At 46.4% G+C, this 22,454-nt stretch overlaps 2 protein-coding genes across 8 annotated transcripts in view; both read right to left on the bottom strand.

Moving 5' to 3' along the window:
• The window catches only part of LOC135245315 (histone acetyltransferase KAT6B-like), a 48,395-nt gene extending 35,081 nt beyond the window's left edge, over window positions 1-13,314 (bottom strand). The window contains exons 1-3 of one of the 3 annotated variants that reach the window (XM_064318308.1): window positions 12,229-13,314; window positions 10,824-10,879; window positions 7,638-8,522 (exon numbers count right to left, since the gene is read on the bottom strand). In XM_064318308.1, coding sequence (XP_064174378.1) covers window positions 7,638-8,303 — 666 coding nt within the window. In that variant the 5' untranslated portion in view covers window positions 8,304-8,522; window positions 10,824-10,879; window positions 12,229-13,314. Of the gene's footprint in view, window positions 1-7,637; window positions 8,523-10,823; window positions 12,205-12,228 lie in introns of those variants that run through there. The other 2 variants (XM_064318309.1, XM_064318307.1) reach the window with 2 other exon arrangements.
• A 3,813-nt stretch (window positions 13,315-17,127) lies between these two features.
• Window positions 17,128-22,454, bottom strand: part of LOC135245329 (adenosine kinase-like) — a 152,586-nt gene continuing 147,259 nt past the window's right edge. For all 5 annotated transcript variants that reach the window (XM_064318346.1, XM_064318349.1, XM_064318347.1 and 2 more), the window contains 2 exons: window positions 19,012-19,098; window positions 17,128-17,880 (listed from right to left, as the gene is read on the bottom strand). In XM_064318346.1, the coding sequence (XP_064174416.1) occupies window positions 17,756-17,880; window positions 19,012-19,098 (212 nt within the window). In that variant the 3' untranslated portion in view covers window positions 17,128-17,755. The remainder of the gene's footprint in view (window positions 17,881-19,011; window positions 19,099-22,454) is intronic.

Here is a 22,454-nt window from a genome sequence, read left to right as displayed (position 1 = left end):
CAGACTGTGTGAGTTACTGCACACTGCGGACTGCGGACTTTCTGCATAGCATAGCTACTGCATCGGGCTAACGCGTCCCCGCCCAGTTAAAATGAGAGTGAGAAATGCTTCCTGTTATACTCACATTTACATGCATTTCAATTACACTCTGGTGATAAACACTTGATTCTACTGGGAAATACCTGGTTCCCAATTCTCACCATACAGTAAGTCCACCTCTTGTTTTGTTCCGTAACACCGATGATGATGCTGTACTTAGCTAAAATAGGTATTCATAGAACCGGCAGAAATTTGGTACATTTAGGTCACTCCATTCTGTACTCTGCAATTCAATTGCACTCCAGCAGTGTACGGCAGTTGCTAAAATCCACTTCAGAAAACTGAAAACGTGTTTGTGTGTGCGCATGTGCACGTGTGCTTTTGCACTTGTATGGGAGTTTGTGTGTGTGCGTGTGTATACGTGCATGTGTATGAGGGAGTGTACATGTGTGTATGTGTGTGCGCGTGTGCATGTGTGCTTTTGCACTTGTATGGGAGTTTGTGTGTGTGTGTGTATAGGTGCATGTGTATGAGGGAGTGTACGTGTGTGTGTGGTAATACGGTGGCGTTGTGTATGTAGGTGTACTGTGTGTGTGTGTATACGCAGGGGGAGAGCGTTTATCCATCAGTGCAGTGGTTAAATGGCGACAGAGGAAAGCCCATCAGGCAGGGTAGCTCGGCACGGAACCGGCACCCTCTGTCACCCTTCTCATTAAAATTCCCCACCGCTCGTTTGCTCCGCACTCCCACCAACTCACAGGCCTTAATGAGGCTAGCGCCGCGCTCGCGCTCACATTACCTCCGCAAGGCCTCCCCTCGCACTCTGAAGTCTTAATGAGCGCGGGGCTCGGAGAGAGATCGTGTTCCGGATGCTTCCGCGGGGTCAAGCAGCCGGGGGTGCCGGATCGAGTGCGCTCGCAGGTAGCGCGCCCCCCCCCCCCCTCAGGTCACCTGACACTCACACCACCGCCTATTTGCCTGATTAAATATTTAAACCCTCTGACATCGGTTTTTTCCTCTAAGGCCGCAGATGAAATGACTGCGCATCGCTCCTACCGGCCAATTAGCGCCGTGTTCTAGCAGAAGTGGAGAGCGTAGCGTAGCGCGCGCGCAGGCTATGAGCTCGCAGAACGCCGAGATAAATACCACAAAGGACAGGGGACCCTGCACACTTCAGCAGCTCAACACCTTCAACAAACACCGGAGTAAAAACACAAGCAGATGCTTGCACAAGAAGGGACATTTCTTGCTCTCTGAAATAACAGCGCGCCATTTCTAATTAGAAGCGTTTAATAACGGCAGGCTCGTTCTTACACAGAAGAACGGCGTTTTCTGAAATGTTTGAAATTCAACACTCGTGCGTCCCAAGCGCTGGTTTTTTCAACGCGCCGATTTTCCGTGATGTAGCGCCCGATCACGTCCGAGTCTGAAACAGGCCTCCTTTCCTTTCTGGTGCAGAATGTCTAGCAGAGAGGTGGGGCACGATCTGGCCGTTCTGCCTGGTGGAAAACTCACAAGGCATCAGGCAGGCCTTTGATCGTAACATCGCACCCCTGCTGGGTACCAGGAGGACCCATCGCACAGCAGACGCGCAGAAGTCGGCGATGTACTTCAGAACTTTCCAGCAACGTGCTGCTTTACCACGGCCGGCCTGCACAGGGGCATCTGGAGCTTCTGTGATCTAAAGCTAGAACATACCCCCTCAGATATCTCCAAAGCAGCCCGGACAGTGAGCCAATACCTGCAGAGCATGCCTGTGTCTGTAGTACCCAATTATTCTCCAAAAAAAATTGGTTTGATCATATAACTATCATGTCATGATCTTACGTAAAAATGTAAAAAAACATGGTAAAGATCAAATACAGAGCATAGATAATCTACACGCACTCAAACATTCTACTGTGACAGCACCGGGTTTCCTTCCACTTATCAGCACTGCACTCCACAGTCAATCTTTCGGCTGGCATTTTGAAAGTAGTGCCAAAAACATCCAGATTACATTTCTTCATACCTTCCCCCTTTTGCAAGTGCCGATTTTTAATGCACAATGAAAAGATGAATGGCTTAACACCTGTGCACGATAGCAGATCATTTAGAAAACAAGCACATGCCATTCATCAGATAAAAAGATGGATTTTTCAGAGCGAGCAGGCACACACCTCATGGCACAGTGAAAACACCAGAGACATGATTTACTGTGACTAGCGCTTAGCATAGTTCAGCGCTTAGAGCCTATATCTTAACATTTTCCCTGACTATCCGTGAGTCTCAATCATTTGCGGTCCACTTCTAAATGCTCAGCAACACGTCTCTAGCATGCATGAACTCAACCCGTACGTGTGTTAGGCAGCTCACAACAGAAAACACTGATTTTCATTGTTAACTGCGTTTTACTCCCGTTTATTACCAGTTATCTGTACGCTGGCAGAGATCAAAACATACTTATCCTGCCACGTAATTCAATACATTCTCACCAACTGGGCTTAACAGGGGCACTGGCGGGGAAAAAAACAGTCTTCATGTTGTCGACGGAAAACATGTTGTTGTCTCCATGTTCAAGTAAGCTGTTAAGTTGTTTTTTTTCTTTTTTTTTTTTTTTTACATTTCAATGATACTGTAGGTGGCTGTTGCTCTATTTTATTTATGTGACTGTCACCGCAGGCGGTCTCCGTCTTGGCAGTGCGGCCTGTTATTGAGCTCAATCCTATAGACTTAAGCGCAGCGTGCACCCGTACTGCGCTACCGAACGCGCTCGTATGGATCCTGGCGCAGCTGCAGGGAGCCCAGGCATCCCAGAGCCTCATATAAAACAGCAGTGTGATGGGAGGGCAGGATCCTCCACTGCACAGCATCACCGTCTCAGCGGCGTGAGTGACAGGCCGGGGGGGGGGGGGCGGAGTTTATCCAAACACTGACGAAGAGGGGAAACGGACGAACCGTATTTCAACATAATGGTCGGAATAATATAGCTGCTCATCTGACATTAGGACTAAAAGTGCCTTTTTTCTTTTTTTTGCTGGCAATCTGACAGCCGCATACTTTATTCTAAATTTCTGAGCAGTGAGTTAGCACAAGTAACTGACTTATTTGCCCAAAAAAAAAAAAAAAAATACAGCATTCCTAGTTCAGCGGTCCCCAAAATAAATTTAAAAAATTTGCGAGAACATTCGAAAGTAAAAAGAATAACTTAATCTCTAAGCAGTTCGATTACAAGTGGACAGTGAATATTTCTCAACATTTTTTTACTGTCCTAAAAACGCTCGTCACACTTTCGAGATGACACGGACATCCTGACTTCAAAGATTCGTGTGCGTAATCAATAGCAGAAGTGTTTTTTCGGCGTTCCTGCGGTGCGGAGCGTCTCTCTGCCTGTCCGCACGCTCGAGGTCTGAAACGCGCACTGGTGCCCCCCCCCCCCCCCCCATCCGGAGGGGGGGGGGGGGCGCTAACAATGGGCCCCGGCGAGGCGATCGGACGTGCGGCGCATTCCCCCCCCCCGCCTTTCAGCCGGCCTGCTGAATGGCGAGCCTTTGGTCTCCAGGCATGGGGAGCCCGGCTGTTGCTAGGCGACGCGTCCCATTGACAGGAGGACTGGGGGTAGCGTGGTGCCAGCGGCCGCGCACAATTGGCCGGGGCCGGCCGCCCCGCAGATGGCGGGGCCGCGCGGCGCTGGTGGCGGGGCGCGGGCCGGGGCCCTTTTGTCAGTAATTGAGCAGCGGGGACCGGTCAAGTCTCCAGCTGCTCCCGGCCTTTTCACTCTCGCTGCTTTTAGGGGCCAAATCTACCCCTCTGCCTCTGCCTCTGCCCCCCCAGCCCCCCTGTATTCGCCCTTCTTCTTTTAGGGCTCGTTCACACAGACGACCGGGGCCAAATCCACCCCTCTGCACCCCCACCCCCCCTCTTCTTTTAGGGCTCGTTCACACAGACGACCGGGCCAAACCCACCCCCTCTCTCTGCCTCTGCTCCCACCCCCTCTGCTCTCCCCCCCCTTCTTTTGTCACATTTCAGCCCTAAATCTGAGGGTTAAACCAAAAATAAATGTGTTTCAAATCAGCACATTTACTTTTTGACCGTACATTTTAAAATGACGTCACATAATTCCAACCGCAACAGTAAAAAGTCACATGTGTAACTTCGTAAACTGGGGACATTTATGAGGAGTTTTAGTAGTGGGGGGGAGGAAGTTTTGGGCTTCCAGCAACGTGCACAGGAACAGATGTCCATATTTACCCTCAGTGTGCACCCCAACAGAGGTGGCAACACAGGTGACCAATGCCCAAAAATGCATCACACAGATCCCTGGAGTCAACCTACAGAGTTAGGGGATTCTGCGAGCACTACAGAGGATAAAAATAAAACGAATGATGCGCATTCAAGTGCTCCCGACAGGCAAAGCTGGAACCAAATCAGAGAATGCGCAGCAGCCCTTTGCATGAGACACGCATGCAAATCCAGTGACCTGGTTAGCGGTGTCATGTTCGTAGCCACCGGCGCAGTCCTCCGCCCCGGCCTGAACTTCTCAGGCATCCGTCACCCTGGAACGAAAAACAACGCCGGGCTGACACCAGGCCGACGCCATGCCGACACACGCCCGCGGCGGTTGCCGACTGCCAGGCTTCTCCGGGTAAAAAAATCACGAGCTGGGCATTGGTTGGTGGGGGGGGCAGCGGGTGACCTTTCCCTGTGGGATCTGCTCGGGAGCGCTCCTAACAATTGACCACTATCAGCTGGAAACCGCCGACCGGTTGCCGTTAGCAACCACCACAAACATCTGGCGCAGCGGGCCTAAGTTGGGAACCTCTGACACGGCACTCGAAAGCAGTAAAATGCCACAAGTGGTAAGAATAATCATTACAGTCCCTGGGTGTGGTTTCCATTACCACTGTGCAACATACCCCAGCAATGAAACTAAATTTCAATATCCAATGAAGCAAAAAAAAAAAAAAAAAAAGTTTTGCCCCTGGTTGATAAGCTGTAACTGTCAAAATGATCACTTATGTTTGATTATTAGCTTTCATATTCCAATGCTCATGACTACACTGGGCCATTTTCAATCTTCACCATTACTCAGTTGGTCAAAGAACCATGAAAAATGAAAAATTATTGCTGGTTTATATGGAGGTATTAAACTGGTCTGGGCTCCAGTCAGTTAATCGTCATTTAAAAAAACACCCACTACTTTGACCTAAATTCTGTATCAAACATTACAGACGAATTGGGCCTAAATTGGCTAGTAACTAAAACAAATTCTGATGCTCAAACATTTCTGAGGAAACATCAATAGGAATGCAGTGACTCGCACCTTATTTCAAACGAGAGTATAGATTTAAAATGTGGCCTAGCCTACATCTTCCACGGAGAAAACGCTCCGGCCATTAGGCTAGCCTGCCTTAAAACAAGGCAACGAGCGCGAGACACAGCATTTCAATTACACTGTAAAACGCATTAGGAATGGTTTAATGATAAAAATCTGCCCTTTCAAACGGGGCGCTTCAGTAATTTATCTACATTCCCGCAACTTATCTCAACCCTTTTAATACGGTTTCGATCTAAAGCGGGTTTTTCAGTCCCCAACGTGTCTCTAAGTTCCGAGTCGCTAAAGCAACATTTGTTATCATCGTCCTTCTTAAAGAATCAGAGACCTCTTCCCACACGTGTTTGTTCTGTCGGAGTAGGAATACGTAAGCTGACTGGCAATCACGCATACCATCGCCGTAAACACAAAGTAAATAAAACATTCGCAATTACGACAAAACCGTTAACATGACAACTGCGCATCTGAGATTAAAAAAAAAAACCTCTCCACAACGTGAAAATGTAATCAACGCCACATTACTAGCGAGATGAAGGAAAAGCTAAGTAACGCAGCACTTTGGCATTTACGGAAAGCACGCATACCCTCGCACTCCTAACAGCAAAGGTAATAAACTATGTCACAGCATACGACAAGAAGCCAAGTTCAACACGTTTCAGTACCGTAAGCGCAAATCTTGAGTTATGCAGCTATTTGTAAAAGCAATGGAATGGCCCACTATAACCCGTGAATACACCTGACATTCAGCAAAGGATCACAGGCCATTACGATATGACTGCGCTGAATCCAAGCATATCGAGAAAGATCACTACGAATATATGACACAGATGAAAAGAAGCAAATCAGCACGTTGTCTAGCCGGTAGCTCTTAGTATGGCACGCTTCTCAAGCATGTAAGGCCATCTAACCCTGTGATAACCTTGATGACAAACTGACACAGTGCCTTTAGTTTTGAGCTGGCTGATAGGTTCCCTATAGCATAGCTCAAAATTTTACCACTGAAAGACACTGTACTAAGGAGGCTCACCTCCCAAACCAATACAAACAAAGCTATCCCAGCATTAAATTTGCAGAGTTCTTGTTATTCAGCTTAAATACACACTAATAAAACTGTGCATTATAGGCTACTACGTGGAATCGAAAGTGTACAAAACCTACTCACAGTCAGCACAGGAGGACAACCACAGCGTTGCACAACTCAATCATATCCGATGTTTCCAGAGACCGTACACATGAACACATTCATTTTTATAGAGTTTACTCACAACTACAAAAATAAATATCAATGTTAACACCATCACACCATGCTGGCACATCTGTCCTTGGGCACAGCTGTCCCAGGTTGCACGTATCATCGGAAATAGCTCCAACCAAAAATAGGATTAGACATAACGTTCTGAAGAATAATCAGGTCGCGTACACAAACACAAGCTCTAGGGACCTCATGTTGCTGCACAAGCTGCTTTGGAGTAACTTGAAGTGGATTTTCTTGCTTCTGACCACAAACCCCTGAATAGCCCAATACCTGCCACTGCAAAGCTGCAGAGTCATCAGAAACTTCTAACATATCTAAAATATCCTTCATTCCACACAAAAACTGTCTGGAAAAATTGATAACATACACTAAAACTTTAATCTTTTTTTAAAAACCCCAGAAAATAAATCCTGTTTCCTTTAAGCCAACATTTTACAGCGGTGAAGTTCAACTGTAGGAGTAAAGTGGTAAAAACGTAACCATATTTTTTTTACTTGATCACAATTCAACCATTAACCTCATTAGAAGTGACCGACAAATATGCCACCAAGTGGATCTCATCACAATGCGACACATGCTCTCACACAGAGAGGGGAGATTCAGTATGCAGTCCCATACGCTAACGTGCGAACTCTACATTACATTACAGTATTACATTACATTACAGGCATTTAGCAGACACTCTTATCCTGAGCGACTTAGTTAGCATTTACATTGCACCCATTCGTACAGTTGAATACACATACTGAACCAATGCACGTTAAGTACCATGCTCAAGAGTACAAGTGCCGCCCAGTGTTGTACTAACCCAACTACTGTAACTGTACCAAATGCAACGTCAAAACCATGGATGACACAATATGCGATTAATGACCAACACAACTCCAACACACAGCGTTTCAGACACTGAGCTCTGGGACAGAGGAGACAAACAGCTTGTACACTCACGCAAGATCACAGGGCACAGAAACCACCCCCAGGGCTCGCCTGGGGGCCGTGCAGATAAACACAGGAACACGCTCGGCCTACCTGGTCCTTCTCGTGCGGGAGCAGAGTCACGGGCGGTAGTGACGAGCAGGTGCCTCTGGGGGGCGCCCTTCCCCCGGCGCTCCCGTAGTTGACTCTGTAGAGCGGGCCGGTCTTCAGCAGCCTCCCGCTGTTCACGGCCCGCTTGGCCGCCAGCCTCAGGCGCTGCTGGAAGACGGGGCTGCCGGCGACGCCCGCCAGGTCGCGGGCCGCCGGGTTGTCCTGGCTCCTCAGGTACCGCTGGATGTTCCTCAGGGAGGAGCCACCGGGCTCGTCCAGGCCTTCGATCGCCTGCTTCAGAATCCTATTCCAATCCACGTGGCGGAGGTCCCCGCGACCCCACCCGGGTTTCCCCGGGGGGACGGAGAAGCTTCCGGGCTTGAGGGGGGAGGGTTGCCCGGCGTCACCCGGGTCCTTCCCGAAGAAGGTGGCCCGCCCGCCATTGCCCGGGTCTTTGAACGATGTGCTGCCCTTGTTCGTGACCTTGAGAACAGAGCCATTGCGAACGGTCAACTCCAGCTGCTCCAGCACGGCCTCCCTGTCCAGCCCGTGCGAAGCCGAGACCGCGTGGCAGATCCTCTCCTCCGAGGGGCGCTGTTTCTGCCGCTTGATCTTCTGTATGGCTTCCAGAATCCACTCCGTGTACAGCGGGTCCGCCTGTTTCACCATGGTCGGATCGTTTGTTTCACGAGCGCGCGATCCATAGAGGTATAATCCCTTTTCCCGTTTGCAAATCAAACGCACTCGTATCTCGCGAAGCACTTTAAGAATAAACAGCGCAGCCGAGCATGTGACAACATTGTTGTAAATCCCGGGGAACAAGCAGTCAATTGAGCATCAGAGCTGGGCTGCCCTGAAGGATATTCCTCAATGGCTGTGAGCCGAAACCTACAACACACAAGTCAGGAAAAGAGCAGATTATAAAAGTAAGAGTGCACACCTTAAATGGGCTACCCCCCCCCCCACATACAAGCAGTCAAATATTTGTGAAGTATGATAAAAATGTACTAAAGCTCTCCACTCAAAATGTCAAAACATTTTCAGAGGAAATTATCAATACCAAGGCAAAGATGCTAACAGCACAAGAATTTGTCATTCATCTGTTACTCCAAATAAATTCAGCTGTTTACATCTTTATTTTGTTCATTTTTTTTTTGTTTATCTCACAAACAGGCTGGGCCACTGCAAGGGGCTGTTAATACAGTCTATATCAGCACTGCCCAGGACAGCGGCCCTCCAATCCCTGTAAAACAAGGCCTTCACATCTATCACTGCCTTTGACCCACTTTCCAATCCCTTCTGAATCTCAAAAGGTCACAAACATGCGTTTGACCCTTTTCTGACCTCTAAAAACACACTGAGAGAACACTGTCCACACAGCGGCCTTTTGACAATGACTGCAGCTTTGGGATATAGATCAATGGCACGATTACATAATTAATAATAATGAAAAACCGATGAAATGATCTGCAGTGCACCAGCTGCAGCTGTACTCACATCGCATGGGATGGGGCTATTAATACAAGGTTCAGATCGACTGGCTTATTTACATAGTCGAGCCAAACCATTTATTCACATGGAGCTGAGCCACTTTCTACCAATACAGTCAATACCACTTTCATCCATACAGTCATTGTCTGCATTAACTCCATTTAATCCTTAATCTGTATTAAGGTCAACCATTTTAGCAACCCTGAACTGAACCAGGAAATATTTGGCAAGGCTAGGCTATAAATATAGACTTTCAAAGCAGTTAAACCCCTACAAAAGGCAGCCAGACAACTGACTCTGGGAGTAGACTTCACTGATTTCTTGAAATCCGGCACACAATTTGTTATACTTTATTCAATATCCAGGTTGCCCACCCTTGTGCAAGAAAAAGATTATAAGGCTATAAAAATGACTGGGGATGAGGACATCTGTGAACTGTATTAAACCCTTTGACCAGTAGCTTTTTTGGAATGTTTTCGCCCCCCCAGAATTCTCAGTCAGTATTCTAGAACTCCATTGCTTTCAGTTTCCAGTAGTGATTGTTACATCAACATTAGGATGCTCAGTTAAGAACATCCTAATCACATATTTATGATCTCACACCTCGAACAGTTAATCCACTGCTTGGGTTATCATTTGCTACAATGTGAGCTTGAGTGGCCTTGAGAGTAATACATAGCGTTTACTGACACCTTAATGGAGATTGAGAGTACAGCTAATGGTGAATAGTAAACATTTAGCCTTTTAATAAAAGGTAATTAATATGAAAGCATTATAATCATGCACCAAGTCATAGGCTGCAATAAAAATGCAAGATGGATTCAAATGCATTCTTAGCTTGCTAGCCACGGCATACACATTGACGTTTTCGTCTTTTCTCCAAATGTGATTAGCGAGGATGAAAACAAACAGGGTATGATCAACCACCAGGTGACCAAGGTTTCAAATGCGCGGTTTGTTCTTGCATTCTTCAGCCTTCTAGTGAGTCAGGTGCCTAGTGCAAAACCCTAATGATCACACATCCAGCTATGCAACAGCATACGGGTCAAAACAGGATTGCTAGCGAAACACTCCAGCCTCAGCACTGGCCGAGCTCGTTAACATCAACGACTCCTTTATATGGTCAATTCGGTTTCCTGTGATCTCATAAACCCACGCACTTTTGACGTACATTAATCAACGAGTAATTTACGGTACTCGCATCGAAACTTGTGAAGTTCTTAGACGTTATGGAGTCCCTAACAGAACATATAAATAAAATATGCATATTTCAAAAATAACCAGCTAAGTTACATTTGTAGCCGACCGTTTAGCCAGTCGTTAATTTTAAGTTAAAGCGGGTAAGATAGCATTTAGACGCGAGCATGCAAACACGTAGCTAGCTGCAGAAATGCATGAGCTCGCTGCATTTGAAAACAAAATATTGCAGGAGCTACTGTTAGTTATCCTGGTTTCAAGTTTATAACCATCTCGTCTGCGAACTGGCAAGCCTTAGCTGTCAATGGAAATACAGTGCGTGCCTACCTACATGTAGCTAGCTACCGTTATCTAGCTCGTTCAGTCAAATGCACCGTGATCTTATATTGCCATGCTAAACATAATTTATGGCCGCTTCCGACAGATGATTATTGATAATTTATGGCGATAAATTAATTTACCAATTAACCAGCGTCTATGAGTGAAAGACAAATCACAAACCTTGACTCCTACCAGCTGAGTGGTTGCGGGTTGACGGCACTTCTGCCTGGTGTTACCTAAACAGACGCCATTTTGTTACAATGTTGTAGTTTACATGAATCCGACATGACACTGATTACAGCCCAATGGAGTCTCATTAAACCGTACCTTCACACCGATGCGCCCTCCCCAGAAACTTTGATATTGGTTGCAGAAGACAAAATACGATTTCTGGTTTGGTAATGTACACGTCAATCACACACAATAAGATCAGCCCCTGGGAGAATTTGTTGGCTCCACTATCTGCCAATAATATTCAATTGCCCCGCCTTTTAAGGGAACGATTAGAGCAAGTGACTCGCGTCCCTTCGGGCGACACCTTTGCCCGCATACAGGAGATGAATAAAGAAGAATTGCATCCGATACATTGATTAACCGCGTCATTAAACAAGATTAGAGGAAATGTAAAGGGTTAGCTACTGAGCACGCAGCAGTAGCTGCTCATCTTCCGTGGCGTTTCGCCTCAAAAGTATTTTTTGTCACATATTTGGAACCCTTAACGTTACCAGGGCATAGTGGAATTTGTTACATGCAACGTTAGCTTAATACTCAAGTCATAATATATTTAGGCGAACTACAAAACAGTTAACGTGAAGTTTGTCAGGCTGTCATTTAGGCTGTTAATCCGGTTGATTTATCGTTCCAGGCATTTGCATCACAACTATATACGTCGCACGTTCTCTGCCATAAAGTTGCCGAGCCAACTAGCTGTCACATTTCATTATTGCCATCATATATGAGAAAATTCGGCATTTTGCAGTTGAACAGCTAACCTGACAGGCGTATGACAAACGCATAGAATATGTAACCGTTAGCTACATGCACACGTAACATTTTCTGTCGCTGCTCCATCCCTACCACACAATGTGCACACACGCACGTTAAATAGACTGTAGAGCTCGCGACCTCCCCGCGGCAGAGCTAATTTCACCACGCTGATTGCTTGCTAGCTGTCTGAATTAATTCAGATAAGATGTACAATTAGTTAACTTTTCCATTTCGAACAAGCTGCATGGACGAGGAAGAATCAAACAAGCAAAGTCCCAATATTCAGAAATGTATCTGGAAAATTCCACAGCTAGTGAATATCTTTGAATGTCTTCTATTCCGTAAGCTAGCTCTTTTCCAACCACGCATGTTTTACTAGACACGGTATATTTAGGCACTGTTTAGTTGTATTTAAAACAGAAATTACTTCTGATTGTTTCAAGCTCATCGGTAAATGCACTGAATAAAAACAGATGTAGCCAACTAGGCTAACTACGGTATGTATCAAGCCAACGAAATGCAACAAGACTACGGCTAGCTGAGCAAGATAAAATGCTTACTGATGCTAGCTAGGTACAAAACGTTCGCTGGTAGTTACCTTCGTAAGTTTTCTCAAGGGTCTCTCCTCTACTCCTCACAAATGCATTAATTGATGCGACGAGGCATTAATAAAAAAATATTTCAAAATAGATTGTACAGGCTTCACTTCATTTAATATGAACGCACGCGACAGCTCGCTCCGAAGCAGCAAGGACCTGATAACAACTAATTGAAAGGTTAATCTACATAGCAGCCTGTGACAAAGTAGAACCCTCCCCCTTCAGTATATCGAATACAGTTTGAAAGGAGGAGTATTAATATTGTCGCTGCGTGCGCTCGCACAACGATCATGGAGAAATAATGGCTATTTCATTATTTCCCACAAGGGTACAAGACAGCCTTTATAACATCATTTGTCAAAAAGATTGTTCGACTTTTATTTTTATCTTCTGAAATTTCATGTTATGAGAGGCTGGTGTAATGCCCCTCACATACCACATCGTAAGTAATTTGCTTAGAGCAAAATACAGCATTTCTGATTTAATTACAGGCGAATAATTTCTGAATGGCCAAACTTAACAAATTGACATTAGGATGTTAGCGATATTGCATAATGGCACTGGATTCACTACCACTGTGATTTTGTAATTGTTAATTACATTGCAATACACAACGCCCGAATAGATTGTGCATCTATATTTAGGATTTAAAATGCTATGTTATGTTAAAAGTGGCATAGCTCCACACTGTGAAGCTTAAATGTCCCACTCAACCCGAATTCACCCTATTTGAGACAATAGAAAGTTACTGTAATATGCAAGTGTATATGATCAAAATGCCATTGCGGGTAAAAGGTATATATATTTTGAGATGCTTAAAGGTAAGCACACAGAGCACAGAGGCAACACACTTTCAATTATTAAGCCGCACTTCACAGAACCCAACATTTTTATATGATTGTATCCCTTAAAGTTGTTCATGACAATGTATTTTTGAATGGCAGAAAATGTAAAATCACACAGCAAATATTCTAAATTATGCCAATACATCCACATTCAATTGAATTGTTATTACCATTATTCATTAATATTAATGACTCAGCACGGTCATTGACTAATGCATTTTTATTGCTCAGAGTTTAGTTTTTATTTAACAAAATAATATATATCATATAATAAATAGCAGTTTGAAATATTATTTATATGGTGATTGAGTGAGTGGTAAACTAATGTCCAAAAAGTTGGTACCTACATTTTGGCTACACAAGAAAACTGGTTTATCTTTTTAGGCCAATAAATGTCAATGCCTAAAGGAATGGCCAGCTATCTTGGTATCCCCATTATTAGTGCAAAGCAGTGCATATGAAGTGTGGCCCTACTGCACACAACTGAAAGGTGGTGGTGGTGGTGGTGGTGGTGGGGGCTGGGTGACTATGTTCTTGAGACAGCAGCAGAATAGTGTTGATGACAGTTCTGTGAAACTCCAGTTCTAATTATTAGTATATAAACAATTTTTTTACTACACTTTTACTTTTACGCAACAGCAGGTTGCACTGTTCCGTGTGAAACTGCAGCCTCTCTTAGAACAATCACAGCAGTGGTACTGATCCAAGAAATGTTTTTATTTTGTTTTTTTACTGTTCAGCAGAAGAACAGAACTGAATGAAATATAGGTTAATTCTGTCTGTTTATATATCCTTGTTTATATACACATTTTATTTTAGGTCCAGTTTGTGTGCGCATCATGTCACAACCATGAATGCATGCTTTGTAGTTTTAGACATTTACTGACGTTTTGATCTAGTGCAGATAATTAAGCTATTAACTATACATTATTTATGTCGTCAGAGCTCTTAAATATTGAGTTTTGGCACTCATACTCACTACCAGGCCAAAACAAACTATTGTAGCCAGCCGGAACATATTTTTATACACCACATCATTTTTGATCCTTTATGAAAGACAAAGAAGCATTTGTGCTACTACATTTTTTAAAAACCTTGGGTATGGTTCCATTTCCATTTTGCAATTCTTACAATGTGTATGATTTAAAATATATTCATGGGAGATTTCAAATCGTGTGTAAATGACACACAAGAAAAAAATGTGAATATTCTACAACATCTGCTGTAAATGAAAAGGGGTCCACAATAAGTACTTCCTGAAGGAGACTATAAATGCCAAGCACAATAAAGACCCTTATAAAACTGCAAATTGGTGAGATAGCTTGGAGTAATAACTCCTTGGGACATAAATATGCTGTTTGCGATGCATTTCCATCCTGCATGCTTTACGTCTGTCTGGCATGAACCAAGAACCATGTGGTAAAAAAAAGAGGAGATAATCATTCTAAGATGGCAAGATGCACTGACATTGCTATCACTAAATATGCAATATGCATGCACACCACACATGCACACAAATCACTGCTTTAACAGATGGTGGACAGAGAGAGGCATTACTGGGAACACAGCTAGGTTTCCATTAAATCGCTACGGTCATATCACAAGCAAACAATCATTTTTTGTGGCAAAGCATACGAGTAGTACAGAACAAACTGAACTCCAGCCAAACTTTCCAGACGTATCATACATTTAGAGTGCCTAAGAGAAAAGCAAGTGACGCGCTGAAAAACATGAGAAGTGTGGGAAGAGATTAAATTTTGGCAAAGGCCCCCATTTCGGCTTCCAACTTCAGCTGATCAAGGTGCTCGGACACCGCGGCAGTGCACCTGCAGACAGGTCGTTTGCATCGGGTTTTGACAGTCAGAGTTGATCGACTACCTTTATGCCCTATTTAATTCAGATACAAGAGAACGCAAATCAGTAGCATCAGTTTCCTTCATGTTATTTTAAATCAGTCAACTTCAGAACATAAGACGATCTTTGACTTTGGCGTAGCTTGTTTGAACAAAGTCTTCTTTTATTAATGAAAGCAGAGAGTGTTTTCTTGGGGGTCACAGTTGGATGCAATTCCAATGGGGCAAAGACACAGCAGGACTCTCTTAATACCCTGACAATGCTTTAGAACCCAGACCCGCCTGAGTCCCCCAGAGGCTGCAGGAACCAATGACAATCAGGAATGGGAGTGTGATGTCACCGACTGTGATGTCACAGAGGTCTTCCAACACCCTGGCAACTGTCGCCACTATCCTTGGGCCAAAAACGTTTGCCACGGCTCAGCTAGCTTTGCTACACACAATAATATGCTGCAAGGGACCTAACGGTGCAGATAATAGATTCAATAAATCAAACACCATTTCACAACACCACCGTAAATTAATCTCAGACCTAAATGTAACCTCTGTAACAAGTCACTTTGTTCAATCATCTTGAATTTGGATTTAAGAATTCTATATGCAGAGCCTTCCATTTCATCTAAACAGTCCACAAGTTTCATGACAAGAGTCTACAATATGGCAACACAAAAATTGATTTGTTTTTAATTGCAATAACATCGCTGAGCGAGATATCGCAAATCTTTTACTCAATCTGGAGGAAATAACTCTGGTCTCTCAAGGACTGTAAAATCTTAAGATTGCTTAATCAAGTCACCATCTTTCTCTAAGTGTGTTTTTGTTTTTCCCCATCTGGCACCTTGAGCAGCAAATCGACCAGCTGCCACAGAGCATGACGTGACCCAGTCAGTAACAAGATCCTTTTTTAACTGCATCTGCGTGCACCCACTAACCCAATACCACTGTAGGGGGTGGCGGTCTGAGGAGCAAAGGGGGTGGGGGGGGGGGTCCACACATTTTTTCAGCATGTTCTTTTGACTCTTCTCCCCACAAAAGTCACATTAACATCGACGTCCTCAAATGACCGATGGGGTATGTAAGAGAGCATCTTTTGTTCCCACTGCAGGGAGAGTGGATCGCGAGCTACGAGTGCATTCTGGAAGATAAAAGGGAGGATCCTGGAGTGCGACTTGGCTCACGCAAGCTTTTTGTCTGTTTAAAAAAAAAAAAAACACTGGGCGATCAGGCTTTGAAAGCTGCAAGAGGAGGGGGGGGGGGGTCTGCAGGCTGAGGGGGAGTTTTATCACTGGTGTCACCTCATAGCGGAGAAACAGCAACGGCTAACACCGTTCACAACAGCGTGAAGACACGCATATCAAATCATTCCAGCTCTGTTGTATGTGCAACCACTATTTCAACCCCATCTTCATACATCACTTAATTTTCTGGAAGAGCTTTGCTCATAATATTCAAGCACACTACTTTTTTTCCCAGCAAACAGTGTGTGTGTGTGTGTGTGTGTTTGCGTTTCAGGACTGCGTCCACGCTATGTTTGGAGGGCTTATAAGGAGTCACATAACAGTTCTTTGAGCTTCACGCCCCCCGCCTCCCGCCTCCCTCCTCCCTCCCCCCCCATTGGCCCCACGGCTGGGGACGAGGGGAGCGGCCTAATTTTGCAGGTCTCTCTAATGATCGTGACGGAGGGCAGCCGCTAATCCCGTAACTGGGGGGAAAATGGCCCCCTGCGGGCCGTGAGACGGGGAGGCGGCGGCGACTGGTGGCCGGACACCCGCCGCGCCCGGGGCGGCTCCGCGGGAAGGGCAGGCAGCGGCGGGCCGGCGGGCCTGGGCCCCGGCGCTAATGAGGACGCTAAGTAGTCCGTATCATAACCAGCCCCTAGCGTTAGCGTTAGCGTTAGCGCAGTGCCACAGCAAGCAAGCGAGCGAGCGAGAGAGCGGCACTTTTTCCCGACCCGCTATCCCCGTCAGGAACGTTTAGGGCAAAAAATAAAAAGCGGAAGTATCAAACGCACTTTATTAGTGAAAATTGGCGCCCTGCACTGTGGACCCGCGCCCTTTAATAAACCGCCTCCCAGCAGTCGCCTGGACGAACCCCGATATTTCACTCACAGGCGAATTCTCTTCGTGGACCAAGATTAACTTTTCACCGCCCCCCCCCCCCCCTCCTCCCGCCATTAGTGAAGCTCAGTAGACTGCTAGCATGGTTTTTACCAAATGAAGGTTTTATTGGCATAGATGTGGAGAATAATCCCTTTATTCTCAGTCCGTCTCAGAATCCACAGAACCGTTCGTGTGTGTTCCGGGCGTCGGCCTGGTGTATCACAGGGAGGATTGCCTGCATACACACTTCTGTGCGAGTTCTCTGCATGTCTAATTCTGACTAACTCAAATCATTAATTTCCCAGTTAGCGCTGCTTCGCTGTTTAATCATCCTGTCATTTTTCTTTTCCTAATGCGGCTGCATGAATGGACTTGCCAAACACACATTAGCATTAATTAACACTTTTCACTAACATCGACTTCCACCACAGAGCGCTGAGGTGGAAAAAAATGATTTAAATTATTTAAAAATATTTCTGATAAAATTAAGTAATTTAGGAAGCAGGCAGTTGGATCCTAGTAAACAACTCGGAGACTGTACAGGTTAATAAGGGGCTGAACAGTTTCAAAGCAGGCAGAACAACAGAGAGAGAGGAGGGAGGGGGGAGAGAGAGATGATCAGTTCAGAAAGTTGTTTAGTTGGGAGTCCTGCACAATAAAACAGGGGGATGTTGCAGCATTGTGAGGGAGGAGCCTGTTTTTTGGGGGCGGAGTCTGTTTCTCGGGACATCAGTGAAAGTTGGGCTTCTCGGGGAAAGTGCACCCTGCGCGGCGGATGATGACGTTGGCGGCGTAGTGCCCCGCGCGGACACACTGCTCCACGGGCCGCTCCTGGACCAGCTCCGACAGGAACCCTGTAAAAACACGCAGGCCCAGGATCAGTGCTGGCTGTTCACTCTGACCGCTAACCTGCAGGATCAGTGCTGGCTATTCACTCTGACCGCTAACCTGCAGGATCAGCGCTGGCTATTCACTCTGACCGCTAACCTGCAGGATCAGCGCTGGCTATTCACTCTGACCGCTAACCTGCAGGATCAGCGCTGGCTATTCACTCTGACCGCTAACCTGCAGGATCAGCGTTGGCTATTCACATGACCGCTAACCTAAAATTAACTGGCCACACTTTTCTCTTAAAAGTAAATCCTGGCCCTAAAATAGGAAGTGGGTAATGGCACACAGAGGAAAAAATAATAGTAAAAAAAAAAAAAGATCCATCTTCCCTAAACTTGTGAAATCCCCGCCCACCTGCTTTCTCACCCAATTCGCCATGAAAGCTGAGTGAGAGGCACTGACACAGCAAAGCGTTGACCTCTGACCCCTTGTGAAAGGGAAGAGGGCTGAATCAATACAGTGTCTGGACCCACATGCTCACAGCTTTACAGGGACATCTGGGCTCTCCTGGATCAGCCACTGCTGCAGATTTCAAAGAGCTGGGGTCTGGAGATCTGCATGTGGCTCTGTACAGAAACGCACTGCAGAAGACCACAGACCAAAGCTAACGGTGCAGCATGCATCAAAATGCCGGCACTCGAAAGGAGTTGAACTCCACAGCAGATAAAACATCAGGCTGCCGTCCATTGTGTTTGAAATTATTTTTAAAATTTAAATAATCGTCAACTGATTACTTCATCCAGTGGTGGTACACTATTTCCAAATAATTCAGAAATGATACCTGAAAAAAATTCAATGTACACAGTAAAAAAAAAAGAAGAAAAAAATAGTCACTTAGTTCACCTACTGATTTTACCTATTTACAAAAAAATTAAAAATCGTAAGTAAGAAAACTGTTCCCATTAAAATGAAAAACTTAACCTTTGTGTGATGCAGTGAATGGGTCTTCAGGCTCAAACGCAAAAAAGCCGAGCAGAGACTGAGACAGAGCTACTGGTTAGATAACAGAGAGCCAGCGCAGTTTGGGAACAGAGCGTTCTGTTAGGATGAAGACGTACTGAAAGACGGCAGCCGCAGCAGAAGCAGGAAATTACCTCCGACAAAGGCGTCGCCAGCACCGTTAGTGTCCACTATGTCACTGGGGTCTATCTCCATCACGGGGAACGAGGACACTTTATCACCTGTGTGAGAGGGTGAGGAGGTGAGGGGAGGAAAGGGTGAGGGGGATAAAGGGAGAGAGGGGGAGAGAGGTAGGGAGAGAGGGTGAGAGGGACAGAGGGACAGAGGGTGAAGGGGTGAGAGGGAGATAGGTTGAGAGAGAGAGAAAGGGAAAGAGGGAAAGAGGAGAGGAGAATAGAAAGTGGAAGGGGCGAGGAGAGGAGTGGGTGGAGGAAAGGGAGGGGGCGAAGGGGGGAGGGAGAGAGCGATTCATGTTAACATCTGAGAGTGCCTGCTCTTTATAAGCACAATCCCAGAAAACCGAAAACCATGTCCTGGGGTTTGGTGACGCGCGTGTTCCGTGTTCCCAGGCACACCTCCGCTGTCGCCGTGCCACATTTTAACTGAGATTTAATCTGTGAGAAGAGCCGAAACAGGCCCTGCCTCACACAACCGCTTTCTCATATCCACCGTAATTAGCCACTGTTCGTTTATTTACCCAGAATGCCTGCGGAGGCCAGACTCAGAACAACTGAAGCAGGAGGTGTGTTCATCAGCATGTAACCTGCCTCATTCTGTCAAACCTCCACCTCCCCCAACACAAAAAAAAAACCAAAACAAACCAAAAAAAAAAAGAAGAAAAAAACTGGCTGTTAAATACGTTTTAAATATGACATGTATTTAAACTCCAGGCACACACAGACCGGGGGTATGGGGGGGGGGGGTGGGGGGGGAGCACCGTGTGACAAAGCCAGTGAGCGGCGAAATAACATGAGTTCTGCCACACGTCAGAACAGCCCGAATCAATCAGGGGGGCTTCAAACGCGCGGGAGGAGGGAGCGCCGCGGAAACGCACCTTCATCAAAGAGCCTCCGACGAAAACCTGACTGGCGGAATAAAGGAAAAACCAGCATGACAAGGCGCTCGGCGGGGCGTCGTATCGGAGAGAGAGAGAGAGAGAGAGAGAGAGAGAGAGAGAGAGAGAGAGAGAGAGAGAGAGAGAGAGAGAGAGAGAGAGAGAGAGAGAGAGAGAGGGAGAGAGAGAGAGAGAGACAGAGAGAGAGAGAGAGAGAGGGAGAGAGAGCGCGTCTTTCGTAAGATTCGAAAAATAAAATCCACGGCAGAATGGGTGGGCCAGGCGGTGCCGAGCGATTGCTAGTATCGTATTTAAACAGGCCCACGCCGCCCACCTTATCGCCACGCTATTGAGAATAATTGCCTCTGTTCTGACACCACGAGCGCCTTTTCTGGAGGAGATTAAAGTTCCCTCTGTGGTTTTCCCATAACTTCGCTCTTACATCTGACTCGAGATTTTCAACACGGCCTTTTTTAGAAAAAAAGGTCTGGGCTGAAAGATTTATGATATTGTTGTCCATTAGGAGCTAACGAGGCTCGTACTTATCAGCGTGCCAGAGGATTTCCTTTCGGGGGGGGGGGGGGGGGGAGTGGGGGGGTCAGTGAAACCAAGACTTTGATCATCGTTACGTCTCGAGAAAGGGCATGAAGCGAAGGACTGGCCAGCTGTCGGACTCAAACGGGGCGATGACAGAGCCGAGCGGGCGCCAGCAGGGACGGGGCCGGCCTGAAGGGGGCGCCACTAACCCCGCCCCCCCAGGGGGAAGAGAATCGCAGCCCCTGTGCTTTGGGGACGCTACAGTGGCCTAGCGTGGCCTCTGCTCAGCAGGGAGACTGCGTTTGAGTCAGTAACTGCGTATCCTCTACCAGCTCCGGTCAATCAGCGCTGCTACCTGGGTGATTATGCTTATGATTACCCTCATACCCAGTGACCTGTTAACCCCCGCTGCTCACGGGAAGGCCCCCGCTGCGCCGCAGAAGCAGCAGGAAAAGAACGCCCTGCGGTCGCACTGCAGCTGAGCTTCGGGGGGGCGGGGGGGGGGTCCTGTCCGGCTGCACAAGCAGCTTAAATGTCGGTTCTTGGTGCGGCGAGGTTCCAAACCTGAGAACCAACACTTATCCCTTTAAGGTGTGAGATCACAAATTGAAATGTGATTGAAATGTCCTTAACTGAACATTTTAATGCTGATGTAACAATCACTGCTGCTAACTGAGAGCAATGGACTTCTAGAACACTGACTTAGAATTTTGAAAACAACATTCCAAAATACCCGCTCTTCGAAGGGTTACACTATTTGCGCAAGCCGATATAAATATATAAACAACGGCACCTTTCTGTGCAGTGACTGAGAGACTCAGCAAATCTGCCAAACTAACACGAGCAGCACCAAGTCACATGTTTCAAAGGACACGCGTACACTCTCCTGGGACCGACCATGGCGGGTCACTGAAACCAGGAGACTGAGACAATATGGGAGCACGACGAAAACCGATGCGGTATAATGTCTACGGAACTGGGCGTGTAACTTAAAGGCTGCAGGTTAGATTCCCAGGCAGGACACTGCCATTGCGCTCCAGAGCAAGGTACCTACTCTGCATTGCTTCAGTAAATATCCAGCTATTATAAATGGACACTATGTGGGAAGATGTGCAAGTTATTACGTTACTTTCAATTTTATTCGGCAGATGCTTTCATCCAAAGCGACGTACAGTAAGTGCATACCGAAGGTCAATGGAACAAATAAAACACAGGTCAGATAAAGTGCAATTCTATCATAATGTAACAGCTATCCGTGTACCATGGACATCAAGTCTAGTTCACACAGTAAAGCTTTGGATAAGTTTCAAATCTAAGTCAGTGAATGGATGGCTACAGCTGAGTCTTAAGCTACAACTGAGGCATGATTACGAGAGACACGCGAGAAGAATTTACAACATCAAGATCAGGATACAAGCGCTACATGAAAGCGGTACTGGATTCGGGTTAGGCCTGCAGGGAAGTGCACTGTTAAAGTCAGCCTAAAGTCTGCGACAGCTTAGGAGGTAAGACCGATTGTCTGGCAGTCGGAGGGTTGCTGGTTCAAACCCCGCCCTGGGCGTGTCGAAGTGTCCTTGAGCAAGACACCTAACCCCTAACTGCTCTGGCAAATGAGAGGCATCAATTGTAAAGCGCTATATAAAGCGCTTGGATAAAAGTGCTATATAAATGCAGTCCATTTACCATTTACCATGCAGAGATGCGTGTTCACACCACGGTGGAATGTGAGCAGCGACTGAGCGAGCACGCTCAGAGGAACGGGGGGGGGGTTCCTTCCACCGCCGGGGAGCTTCAGCCAGGACGGGCGAGAGCCATTCGCCCGCGCGGCAGGAAGTGCAAGTCGCCCCGCCGCGGCAGAGGCGATGCCGGCATGTGGGGCTGAATTGTGTCCTGCAGACCGGAAAGGACTGTGTGCTACTGGCTGAACCTGACCCTGGAAGCAGCCAGCAGCCAGGGCAGCGACCTCACCCGGTGAGGTCAGTCTGC

Source organism: Anguilla rostrata, chromosome 18 (genome assembly GCF_018555375.3).
Source record: "Anguilla rostrata isolate EN2019 chromosome 18, ASM1855537v3, whole genome shotgun sequence".
In the NCBI taxonomy this organism is placed as follows: domain Eukaryota; kingdom Metazoa; phylum Chordata; class Actinopteri; order Anguilliformes; family Anguillidae; genus Anguilla; species Anguilla rostrata.
This window is presented reverse-complemented; position numbering and strand designations above follow the sequence as displayed.